This window comes from Mesoplodon bidens, assembly GCF_964165515.1.
Source record: "Mesoplodon bidens genome assembly, chromosome: 4".
In the NCBI taxonomy this organism is placed as follows: domain Eukaryota; kingdom Metazoa; phylum Chordata; class Mammalia; order Artiodactyla; family Ziphiidae; genus Mesoplodon; species Mesoplodon bidens.
The window spans coordinates 58,675,839-58,688,706 of NC_138160.1; the positions used below are offsets into that span (position 1 = coordinate 58,675,839).

Genomic DNA, 12,868 nt, shown 5'->3' on the forward strand with positions numbered 1-12,868 from the left:
AATGTGTAAGTTTTTATTAATATCATGAATAGTTCTAGCGTTGAAAACCTGGTACAGTGAGAATCATTGCCCTTTTTTTTAAACACACACAACAAAAAAGCGTTTTATTTTGAAATAATTGTCAATTTACAGAACATTGCAGAGATAGTACAGAGCAGTCCCGTATACCTTTCATCTTGTTTCTCTTGATGGTAACATCTTGCAAAACTTTAGTACTGTATTGTACTAAAACTTTAGTACTGTATTGTAACTAGGATATTGATACTCATACAGTCAAAATAGAACATTTCCATTAACCAAGGATCTTTTTTTTTCTTTCCTTTCACCTATTTAACCCTCTCCCAGTGCTCAAATCCCTGGAAGTCACTGATCTGTTTATCACCTCTATATTTTTGCCCTTTCCAGAATGTCATATGAATGGGATCATACAGGATATAGTCTTTTCAGACTGGATTCCTTTAGCAAGAATATTAAATATGCATTTAAGATTTATTCATATTGTTGCATGACTTGATTGTTCATTCCTTTTTTTATCACTGAAGAGTATCCCATTGTATAGATGTATCATAGTTTACTTATCCATTCACTTATTGAAGGATGTTGGTTGCTTCTTCTTTTAGGTGATTATGAATAAAGCAGCTTAATAACATTTGTGTGCAGGTTTTTGTGCGAAAATAAGTTTTCAGATCAACTGGGTAAATACCTAGGACTGTGATTGCTGGAAGGATCTTTCATTTTGATTGCTCCTTTTCAATTTTGTTCTGTCTCCCCCCCCACACACACACCTCTGGCAACCACTAATCTTTTCTCGATTTCTATATATTTGTCATTTCAGGAATGTTATTTAAGTGGAATCATACTGTATGTAACCTTTTGAGATTGGCTTTTTTCGCTCAGCACCCTTTTCTAGAGATTATTCCAGGTTGTTGCATCCATGAATAGTTCATTCCTTTTTATTGCTGAATAGTATTCCATGATGTAGGTATACCAAAGTTTGTTCACCTATTGTGGGATATTTAGTTGTTTCCAATTTTTGGCTGTTAGAAATAAGTTACTTTGAACAGTTGTGTACAGGTTTTTGTGTGGGCATAATGTCACTCTCGACACTGGTCACTTTCTTTCTGAAGTCTGTTTTATCTAATAGTAAGGTAGTCACTGTCTTTTTTGTTTTTTAAATTAATGTTTGCATGGTGTATTTTTTCTATCATTTTCCTTTCAACCTACCTATGTTTTTATGTTTGAAATGAGTTTCTCATGGGTAGCATATGGCCAGGTTATGTTTTTTTAATTCATTCTGCCAATCTGTCTTTTGTTATACATAGACCATTTATATTTAATGTAATTATTGACATGTTGGGGTTTGTCTGCCATTTAATTTTTTGTTCTCTATTTGTTCCTTTCTCTTTCCGTCTCAGAATATTGTTTTATTTTTCCTGCCTTTCTGTGGGTTATTTGAACCTTTTTTAGAATTTGATTTATTTATAGGTTTTTTTTTGTTATTTTGATATAACTTGATATAACTTTGTATATCTTTTTAGATAGTCGCTGTGGGTCATTCTCCAGTAACTTCAGATAGTTGTTTGTTTATTTTGACCAGAGTTTATAGATGTAATCTGCAGGAGGTTGATTCAAAAGCAGTTTATTTGGTCTTACAGAAAGCAGCTCAGTATTACTTTAAATTAGTACATCATATAGTATAGTGTACTGTAAACAAATTTAAAAATAGTGTCAGTAGCAGATCCCAGATAGAATCTCTAGGAGAGGGACTTCCCTAGAGGTCCAGTGGTTAAGACACCATGCTTCCACTGCACAGGGCATGGGTTCGATCCCTGGTCAGGGAACTAATATCCTGCATGCTGCTCAGCGTGGCCAAAATAAAAAGAACCTCTAGGAGATTAAATATCTGGTATGTTCTAGGGTACCAGGAATAGGAAGAAAGTATTTTGAAAAAAACTTTTTTTATTCTGATTTCTAATGGTTTCTTTATTTTATTTTATAATTAATTAATTAATTAATTTTTGTCTGCATTGGGTCTTCGTTGCTGTGCGCAGGCTTTCTCTAGTTGTGGTGAGCAGGGGCTACTCTTTGTTGCGGTGCGAGGGCCTCTCACTGAGGTGGCTTCTCTTGTTGTGCAGCACGGGCTCTAGGAGCATGGGCTCAGTAGTTGTGGCACGTGGGCTCAGTAGTTGTGGCTCACGGGCTCTAGAGCACAGGCTCAGTAGTTGTGGCACACGGGCTAGGTTGCTCCGCGGCATGTGGGCTCTTCCCAGACCAGGGCTCAAACCCGTGTCCCCAGCATTGGCAGGCAGATTCTTAAGCACTGCACCACCAGGGAAGTCCCCAGTTTCTTTATTTTTTAAGTATTTTAAAGTGTTCTTTGCATATTAGTAAGCAGCATATAGAACTCAAAGAAAGTGCTCTACTTCTAGGGTCATAACTACATCACTTGTCATCTTTTTATCTATGGAATCTGCTCTTTACCCTATATTAGATATTTCACTTCTAAACTTTAACCCAGTCTGTTAACTCACTGCTAGCTACGTTAGACTGTTTATTCAGCTTGGAAACTGTAACTATATAAACCTTGTGCTGTGCCTGTCAGGTTAGCAATCCTTCATATTTCTCTTGCTGAGCTTTAGCAAGTGATTGTAGGAAGAATGGGAAACTCTACCAGTAGAATGATACCAGCTGCCCAGTTATATCCAACTGGTACACCCTGGCATTTCTTGGCAGTTTTTTCCCCCATTAAAAAAAAGTTTTTATTTAGAAATATATTGTAACCTACAAACAAATACAAGAATAAAATAGTATAAAGAATACTTGTATACCTTTCACTTTTTACTACATTTGCTTTAACAGCAATCTCCCTACATATGTGTGTGTGTTTATGTGTGTATATTTTTTTCTGATCCATTTGAGCATAAATTTTTTATTCTCTTACTTAACCACAAAAGCATTTTTAGAGAAGTGTCCCTTCTGTATCCCTTCTGCTCCACCGCCCTTCCTTCTTAGGTATCCAGCTTTATTGTGTTCTGATTTATCTTTGCAGTGTTTTTTTGTTTTTTAATTTTTTTCATAAAGATAGCAGATATCTATATGGTTTTTAAATTTCCCCTTCTTTCTTACTTAAAAGGTAGTATACTATATATGTTCTTTTGTACTTGGCTTTTTTCAGTTAGCAGTATTTCCTGGAAGTCACTCCATATCAGTTCATGGAAACTTTTCTCATTTTTTTCTTTAAATAGCTGCATAGTACTTCACTTTGTTTATGCACCATAGTTTATTCAGCTATGCTTGGACATTTAGTACTTTCCAATAATTTTGAGTTACAAATAATCTCTGGTGAATAACCTTGTTGAATATGTATTTTTTAATTCTTGGGGGTATATCTTCAGAGTAAATTCCAGGAATTTACTGGGTAGAAGGGTAAACACGTATATTTTTTGTTAGATATTGCTAAATTTCTCTCTGTAGGAATTGTACTATTTTGTATGTATACCAACACAGTATAAGAGTACATTTCCTCACAGCTTTGCCAACAGAGTATATTTTTTAACTTGAGTGTTTGCCAGTCTCATGGAAAAGAGGTGGTATTTTAGTGTAAATTTTCTTGGTAGTCTTTTTTTTGTTTTTTTGTTCTCCCTATATATGTATATTTTTAATTTTATTTATTTATTTTTGGCTGTGTTGGGTCTTTGTTCCTGCATGTGGGCTTTCTCTAGTTGCGGCAAGCAGGGCTACCCTTTCTCACTGCGGTGGCTTCTCTTGCTGCGGAGGACGGGCTCTAGGCGTGTGGGCTTCAGTAGTTGCAGCATGTGGGCTCGGTAGTTGTGGCATGCAGGCTCTAGAGCGCAGGCTTAATAGTTGTGGCGCACGGGCTTAGTTGCTCCACAGCATGTGGGATCTTCCAGGACCAGGGCTTGAACCCATGTCCCCTGCATTGGCAGGCGGATTCTTAACCATTGCATCACCAGGGAAGTCCCTGTTCTATATTTTTGATATGTATTTCCATTTACTTAAGCTGTCAGTCCTCTGATTTTACCACCTCTCTTCCATGGATGCATACAATCTTTTGCTTTTATTTCTTCACTTTGAAGATTTGGGTGAAAATTTGGTTATTCACAAAACTGCTGGCATGCCTAGCCAAACACCTATTCTCTTCCTTTCAGTGTTTATCCTGTTTGTTTTGCAGTGCTTTTCTCTTTCAGACGTCTGAAGCGTGGAGTGTCATTTGAAGCTAATTATCTAAAAACACATAATTTTCCAGTCTTAATAATTTTGTAAATCTGTGATATTTGATAAATGATAAAGCTCCTCGGTAATAGTTAAGGCTGCTTTGCTAACCTTTAATGTTTTTGCAGTTGGAGGCATTGTTACAGTAAAGTTTTTCTTCTTCTTTTCCCCATAGAACATTCCTGATGTGGATGAAGAAGGCTATAGTATAAAACCAGAAGCAAATCAGAATGATATCCTTTCATCATCTGGATATTCTTATGGATTGTGTTGGCATATATAAGTAGACAGTTAAAACAAAATAATCTATTATTTAATACAGACTCTTCAAATTTTTAATTAATTGTAATAAAATGTGCCTCTATGATCTTTATTTGACATGCTGTGAATAAAAGTTGGTAGTTACATTTCTGATAAAGTCCATCTTATCTCAGTTTTTTTTGTTCCTTTTTATAAATGTGTGAAAAACTGGTTGTGCATTAAGATAATTTAAAAACTCAATTCTTTAACTGATACTCACATACCAAAGAGAACCATTTCTACTCATCTAGTGATTCTGATTCTGAAGATGAAGAACCAAAGAAGTATCGGATAGAAATCAAACCTATGCATCCGAATAACTCACATCACACAATGGCTTCCTTGGATGAATTAAAAGTATCTATAGGAAATATAACGCTCTCCCCAGCAATATCTGTAAGAAAATAAGCAAGTTTGCACTCATTATACAGAAGCTTTTGGGGTTGGTTTTTTGGTTTTTTTTAAGCTCATCTACCTGCATCTGATTAGTTTTAGGACTAACGAAAATTAAAACATCACATAGTAAATAGTTAAGCATGTTGGATGAGGAAATATTTATAATTTTTTCAGCTTTATTGAGGTATACAGTTTATAATTTTTATACAGGCAAATGAACTTTTGAGTTTGGTTTAGTTTTGCTTTCTTTTGAATGTATTTTAAACAAAAATGTGGAAAATGCACTATTTCTGGCATTTGATGTATTTTATAAATAGTGCTATATGTCTCAGGCAGAGTTTTGTGAACTACAGTATTAACCTTTTCCTCATCTAATGTTAAAGTTTTTCATCCATTTTTTTTTGGTGAACTTTATGTAAAAGGAATTCCATAAAAATCAATATCAAGTGAAATTAAATTATATCTTTGCTTTTTTTTCTTCTGTCGCTGTAATTAATGGTTGTTTTTCCATACTTTTCATTCAGGAAAAGGCAAATAAGAATTCTTAGTGATAGTGGTTAATTCCTCAATTCTGAGATACTAAACTTGATAGCTTTTGAGGGAGAAAAAAAATCACCGTAATCTTTCTATCGATGTCATACTCTTAAATTTAGAAATGTTAAATTATGGGAAATAAGCATGTCTTAGAATGTCAGTTTAGTTTATCTGCACATACTTATTGTAGCTGATGGAGAATAAAAGTTCTCACCATTTTGTATTTTATTTAATTACATTAATTACATTATTTATTTAATTACATATTTTAAGTAGACTTTATATATTTGTTTAGAAAAAGTGTTTTTCTCCCAGTCATACACTTCTAGAATTTGAGAACTTTTTTCCACCAAATTTCTGAAGTGAGGTTTTATTCTACCATTACTGTTTAACATTAATGCCAACATTAAATTATGGTTTATATTTGAAGTAGGAAGTTGTGAAGCCATTAAACATTTTTGTGTAAGAGCATAACTAATTTTAAATATATATATAAATAAATAAAAGCCTAGAGGATATATATATATCAAAATGTTAAGCATCTGTCTTTGGGTAGTAAGGTAATTGATGCTCTGTGCTCTTTTCTATTTTTTTAAAAAAAGTAAACGTGTTACCTTCATACTCAGAAAATAAATAATAATCAGAAAATTTTTAATTGTTAATATTTGAAAAGAGGGGTCTTGAGAGTATATTTTATTGCCCAGTTTGCTTATCTAGCTTAAGTTGTTATTCCCTTCAACATTGTATGTGTTTTAAGGTATATAGATTTTATCAGTAGACATGATTAAGAAGAGAATAGACAGATTATTAGAGCAAGGAAATATATTTTAAATTCTAAAGCAAATACTATGTTTTTCTTTTTCCTTTTTTATAAACACTATGTTTTTCTTTTTCCTTCCATGTACTACTAGAGACACAGCCCAGTAAGTGCAAGATTTTATATTTTTACCTATTGACTTAAAAAGAAAGTGTATATTTGAACGTTGATTTTCAAAATATTTGTGTTTTTAAATTAGCAAGTCATAGTATGTTGCTGTAGATACTGGTATTTTAAAGCATTTTATTGAATGATTTAAAGGTACACGTGTTATTTTTTGACTACAAAAAAGTTTTTTCTGTAATCTTTTTATGTAAATACAGTTTATAATTGAGCAGGTGTATTAAAAACAACTTAAAATTATGTTCCCAGTATTAACATTTTATCAAATATTTTATTACTGCATTACATTATTTGTTTAATGGTACTTAGTTTTTGCATTTCTATTTTAGGTGCAGATGAATCGGAATTCATCTAGTAAGTTTGACATTTAAGTTGGCTATTTAAGTCTATTAAAATTTATCAGGGAATTTGCTAAGCTTGTAGCCTAACATATGTAGTTGTAGAAATGGTCCTTTTTCATCATGAGCCATAATTACAAACTAGAAGGATACTTGTTTTGCAACAGAAGGCAACTTATCTATACTATTTCTTTTAGTTTTGTGATATGCTTTAAACTTGAATACGTGGCTACAACGTTTTTCAGAAATCAACAAAGCCAAAGAGCACCTTCTGTATAAGCATATAAAACTGTTTAACTAGCATAACTCATCCTCATGAGCCAGAAGGCACTTTAAAAAAAAATTTATTTATTTGGCTGCGCCAGGTCTTAGTTGCGGCATGCAGTGTCTTCGTTGTGTCGTGCGGGATCTTTAGTTGTGGCATACAAACCCTTAGTTGCGGCATGTGGGATATAGTTCCCTGACCAGGGATTGACCCCGGGCCCCCCACATTGGGAGCACAGAGTCTTAGCCACTGGACCACCAGAGAAGTCCCCAGAAAGATGAGTTTTAGCTTGATCTATTTTTAAGTCGTATCACAATTGCAACTTCTAACATAAGATTTTTAGTACAGTAACTCAAATTACACTAAAAATGTTTTGGGGGTGTTAACACCATTTGCAGAATCATGTATTAAACATAACAAGAGTTGTGGGGAAAATAGAGTTGAGGCAGCCCACACAAAAGCTATGCAATATTGTGAACACGGTGCTTAATAAAAACCATGACATCAATTGTAATTAAAAATTCTAGCACAATTTAAAAGACCTATTAAATTCATAATAAATACCAAACTAAAAGTAGGCTTTTACTTTCAAAACATAAACGGTAAGTAGCTTGATGATAAGGGGATGTGAGGAAAATGAGTATAAAAGGGGGCTACTGAGTTATCAAGATGAGGGCAGGGCTTCCCTGGTGGCGCAGTGGTTGAGAGTCCGCCTGCCGATGCAGGGGACACGGGTTCGTGCCCTGGTCCGGGAAGATCCCACATGCCGTGGAGTGGCTGGGCCCGTGAGCCGTGGCCACTGAGCCCGCGCGTCCGGAGTCTGTGCTCCGCAACGGGAGAGGCCACAACAGTGAGAGGCCCGCGTACCATTTAAAAAAAAAAAAAAAAAAAAGATGAGGACAAAATGCAAAAAGATGACAAACACCACAGTAAGCACCATGAGGCAAAACAAACAGCTGAAATGAGCCAAATGGGAGAATGTGGTATGAATGGGCATTATGTACACTGTTGTATTACTCATAGTTTGCTGTAATTACGCGTGTTGATGTATTTTGCATTCATCAGCTATTGCTTGGTGATGCAAAACATTAAGGTGCAATGAAAATTGCTTACGAACCAGCAGGACTTTTGTACTACTGATGCTGTTCCTCCATGTACCAATTGCTTATGAAATGATTCATGTTATAAATGCAGAAGGTAGCAAAATAGACTACCTTATAAAGAGACTATTGTTTTATAAGAATTTTATTTTTCAAAATAGGGTGTTCTTCAAGAATTAATAACTACTTTTGGTCAATAAAATAATCATTAATAATATCATCAGAACTTGAAAAATGCTTTCATGGTTCATCAGTTAAAATTCTTGAGTTATTACATACATTATTTAAATACATAAGTATTTAAACATTTGTTCTGATTTTTAAAGTTGTAGCCCTTTTTTTTATGAACAGCAGTTTAATGAATAGTTGACTATTCATTAGTTTAGTTGACTTAAGTTGTTTCTTATCAAAGATATTAGAAGAAATGAATATTTAGCAGAAATTCAGCTATTATTTTTATATTTTTAAGCATGGTAGAAAACCTGTTAAAGGCTTATTTTCCTTTTCTTCATAATTGTTTATATATGTTATTAATGCCAGAATTTAAAAATTGATGTATGTGTAGTAGTTCTCTTTACATTAAAATATTTTATTACTCGGATTATTAATTTTTTCATAATATTTCAACTTTTTAATTAGGTGAAGAGTTAACAAAATCAAAGCCATCTGCTGCATCCAGTGAGTAAGTTCCATGTTAAAAAATTTTTTTAAATAGACTTTATTTTTTGGAGAAATTTAAGTTCACAGCAAAACTGAGTGGAAGGTATGGAGATTTTTACATATACATTTTGCCTCTACATATGCCAAACCTTCCCCACAATCAGAATCCTCCACCAGAGTAGCACATTTGCTACACTGACACATCATTGTCACCCAAAGTCCATGGTTTACATTAGGATTAACTCTTGGTGTTGTATATCCTATGAGTTTTGACAAACGGATATTGATATGTGTTCACCATTATAGTATCATACAGAATAATTTCACTGCCCTAAAAATCCTATGTCCTCCACCTATTTATTATTCCCTCCCCACTACATTTAAATTTTAAGTATCCTTCATTTTATTATCTCTGTAGTTTTAATTCCAGTAGACTGTTTTTAATCATCCTGTTTCCTAAGCTGTGAAACGTCATATAGAGTTTTTAGAAGTTTTAAATTATTTTCTCATTTGACAGTATTTCTTTCTATGATAATTTGTAAAAAATCCATTCAACTGTATTTGGCCTTGGTGTCCTCACTGCTTCTAAATAAATGATAGTATCCCAAATTCATACATGTCTATATTTCAACTAGTTATTCACGTGGAAATTCTCTCACTGTTTTCCTTCAATTTTGTCTGTGACCTTGTAAAATAGACTGTATACTTTATGAACCTCAAAATGAAGAAGTGTCTCAATTAAGTTGAAAAAGGAGAGGTCTAGAAGACATGTTGCCAGTTCTTCTTAAAAAGAGAAAAATATTTTAAGCCAGTGTTGCATGGGTCCTTTTTCACTTCTGTATTTATCAACAAGAATACCTTCTTTTAATGTTTTTTGTATGAGTAAAAGTAGGCTTAACTAAATGAATAGTTTAAAATGGAAAGTTTCAAAGCTAAGCACTAATTGAGCAGAGGGGAGGTATTCATTTGATTTATCATTTTTAGAGATAAGTTTAGTGTTTTAAGACTTTGTTTTTAGGAATCATTTATACAGTTGTGATTCTATACTTTATCATAAGTGTGCTTCCATGTGGGTGCATGTTGAGATACTAGATATGTGCTTATAGGTAATTGTAATATTTTCATTATAGTGGGCCTGTTTTCTAGGATTTCTAAAAAATATTTTAAATAATGGTAGTTTGATACATTAGATTATTTTTAAATGGGGATTTTCTTTTTTTATACCATAAATATATACAATTTTTATTTGTCAAACATACCTCAATAAAGTTGGGGAAATTAATTTGAAAAAAGATGGGGTGGCAAAGTTCAGGTGCTCAAGATCCTAGAGATTAAGCATCTTAAAAGGGTATGACTCAAATGAAAAAGAGAAACATTTATGTTCGTATTAAAGTAAAGAGCCAAGAGTTGAATCCTGAGAGTAACTAGTTTGAAGGATTCCAAGAGGTCAGTGGAAGAAAATCTTTGGTTATGCAGCACATTGAGTTTTTTGAAACGAGAATGTTCATGCTCTTGATATTGTCCATAGTCTTGGTAACCTCTCATAAAGAGACATGTATGACCCATACATTTTGCTAGACCACCTTAGTGGCCCAGGTAGTGGATTACCTAGGGAGAATTCCTCCTATGCATGATCTACTGCAGTGATCAGACCTTTGAAAGTTTGTATAGAGTCGTTTATATACATGGAGCTTAAGCCACCATCCAAAGTACTTAAAAAGTACTTTGAAAAAAATCCTTTACCCTTTTTCTTCATCTTTGATAGTAAGTATGGCCTTATAAAAATTCTGTCTGATTTCATATCACTTAAGAAATTTTCTGTCCAAGACTGGGCTCCAGATGTGAATTAGCACATCTGATGGTGCCATAGAATTAATTAGCTCTGTGTCCTTAGGCAGCTCATATAGACTCTCCATGCTGCTTTTCATTTGTAAAACTGAAATTATTTCTATTCTGACAGCCCCTATGTTTATTAGAATATAACAAGATTTAATCAGTGGGGGTTAATCTACTCTCCTTTGCAAACTTAATGTTATTGTGGGTTCTGCTTATAGCAGTTGACAAATATCAGTTTATTAAACCTGCTAATTAAGTTCTTCACATATTCAATCATATGTGAAGCACAATGTCCAACTCTTTAATCATATATATTGAGCTTTCTATGAGATAAAGATAAGTTACTATATTTTATACTAATAAAATACTCATTTGCTAAAATCCTTATTTTTAAAATGTTATGGTAGGAAAGGGACCAGTGATTTACTTGCTTGGGACCCCCTGTTTGGACCATCTCTTGATTCATCTTCTTCAACTTCACTAACTTCATCATCATCATCAGGTAAACATATATATAGATATATATTATTTTTTTTTGTAACTGTAAAGGAATGCAGTAGTTACTTTTTTCTAATTGATTTATCCATTACTTGTATGTTGTACTTAATGATCAAAAATTTAACTTGTCCTCTGATCATATTGCCATATAAAAGTGATTTTATACTGATTTTGTTAACTTACCTTAAAGACCATACGGCTTTAACAATAAAAATTCATCAAACACCAACTTTTTTTCCCTTAATATATTTATTTCTAGGCATCATTCCTATGTCAATGCCCAAATAATAACTTTTATTATTCAACTTCATAGATGTGCATTAATACAACCAGTCCATTCTTGATGGACATTCAGGTTGCATCTAGTTTTTAGTATTATGGACATCCGTAAATACAGCAGATTTTGTGCACATCTCATATCCTTATAAAAATTTATTAATACAAGATTTATGAGTCACAAGATATGCCCATTGTTACTTTTTGCCAAACTGCTTTCCAGAAAGGCTTTAGCACTTCCCAACATGAAAGAACTTTATGAATCTGTTTTAGTTGTTCTTTTGGCAAGAATATATTAAATTTTTCTTTTCTTCAAAATATGAAATCCCACTAGTCAACCATCAAAGCATGTTTAATAAAACTGCTTGTTCAAAAAAGGAAAATAAAATCACTTTAAGTTGATCTTCAGCCTTCTTGGGGATTTCAGAAATGCCGTGCAGTACTTGGGGTTAAGGGAATGCTGGAATGGTGGGGAGAGAACTTGAATTGAGTTCTTGCTGTGTCTTTGCTGGGATCTATGCACGTTCTGTTTGATTTCATCTCATTAACTGCTGCATGAAGTCCTTTTTATTGTCCCTGTTTTATAAATGGAAAAAGTAAAGATGAGAGAGATCAGGAACTTCTCTAACACCACATAACTAGGAAATGAAGCATGGATTCAAACCTGGATCTTACTAATTCCAAAATCTTTGTTCAATTCATCATACTCTGGCAGATTAACAAAACAATAAGCCATGTTGAAACATTTTACTGTTAACAATAAAATAAACACTAGTATTTAAAATTGGACTGTTTAGAAACTAATGTTTTAAAAAGAAATTATAAATGGATTTTAGGCAACCTTAACCTGAAACAATTGGGAGTTTTGAACAGCAAGAAGCAGTCATTAGGTAATTGCACGTATTCTGAAGTGGCATTATAGCCTTTTTCAATTGGCATTTGTTTACTATTTAGTTTTAGGAAACTAATCTTACTAATAGATTTTATAAGTAAAATAATTGTATAGGAAAAACTGAAGTCATATTAAGGTCTCTTTTTTGGTTTAGTAAAAATGTCAGAATACTGTTTTGTTCTGTTTTTAGAATGGAGAAGGTCCTAATTTTAATTTTGTTAATATTTTATGAATTGGTTTTATTAATCTTTAATAAAAATTTTCACATTGTTATCACAGAGGTTTTAGTTACATAGAAATTTCTTCATAACTCCACCCTTTGTTTCTATTTTCTTCAGCACAATCTCCTTCTTTTCAAAAAAGTGCTGTCTTTTCCTCTTGCTACCTATCTAAAGAATGTTTTGCCCATATCACTTTCAACTTCAGGTAAAAAAATGATAGTTTCATTTAGTTGTCTTTTGATGTTTAGTAGGTAGGGAGTGATAAAACTTTTTTTTTTTTTGCTTACTTTAAAATTTATTTTGGTATGCCTTTTAAAAACTTCCTATTAAGTCTAAAAAATGTCAGATTATTTTGCCCTTCAAAGAATGTTAGTGACGT

The 12,868-nt window shown here is 33.0% G+C and overlaps 1 protein-coding gene across 1 annotated transcript in view; it reads left to right on the forward strand.

Annotated features, from left to right (window-relative positions):
• FCHO2 (FCH and mu domain containing endocytic adaptor 2) overlaps window positions 1-12,868 on the forward strand; it is a 114,791-nt gene that overhangs the window by 67,497 nt on the left and 34,426 nt on the right. Inside the window, exons 12-17 of the mRNA XM_081232420.1 lie at window positions 4,409-4,466; window positions 4,754-4,929; window positions 6,375-6,386; window positions 6,733-6,757; window positions 8,746-8,788; window positions 11,010-11,104. Coding sequence (XP_081088546.1) covers window positions 4,409-4,466; window positions 4,754-4,929; window positions 6,375-6,386; window positions 6,733-6,757; window positions 8,746-8,788; window positions 11,010-11,104 — 409 coding nt within the window. The remainder of the gene's footprint in view (window positions 1-4,408; window positions 4,467-4,753; window positions 4,930-6,374; window positions 6,387-6,732; window positions 6,758-8,745; window positions 8,789-11,009; window positions 11,105-12,868) is intronic.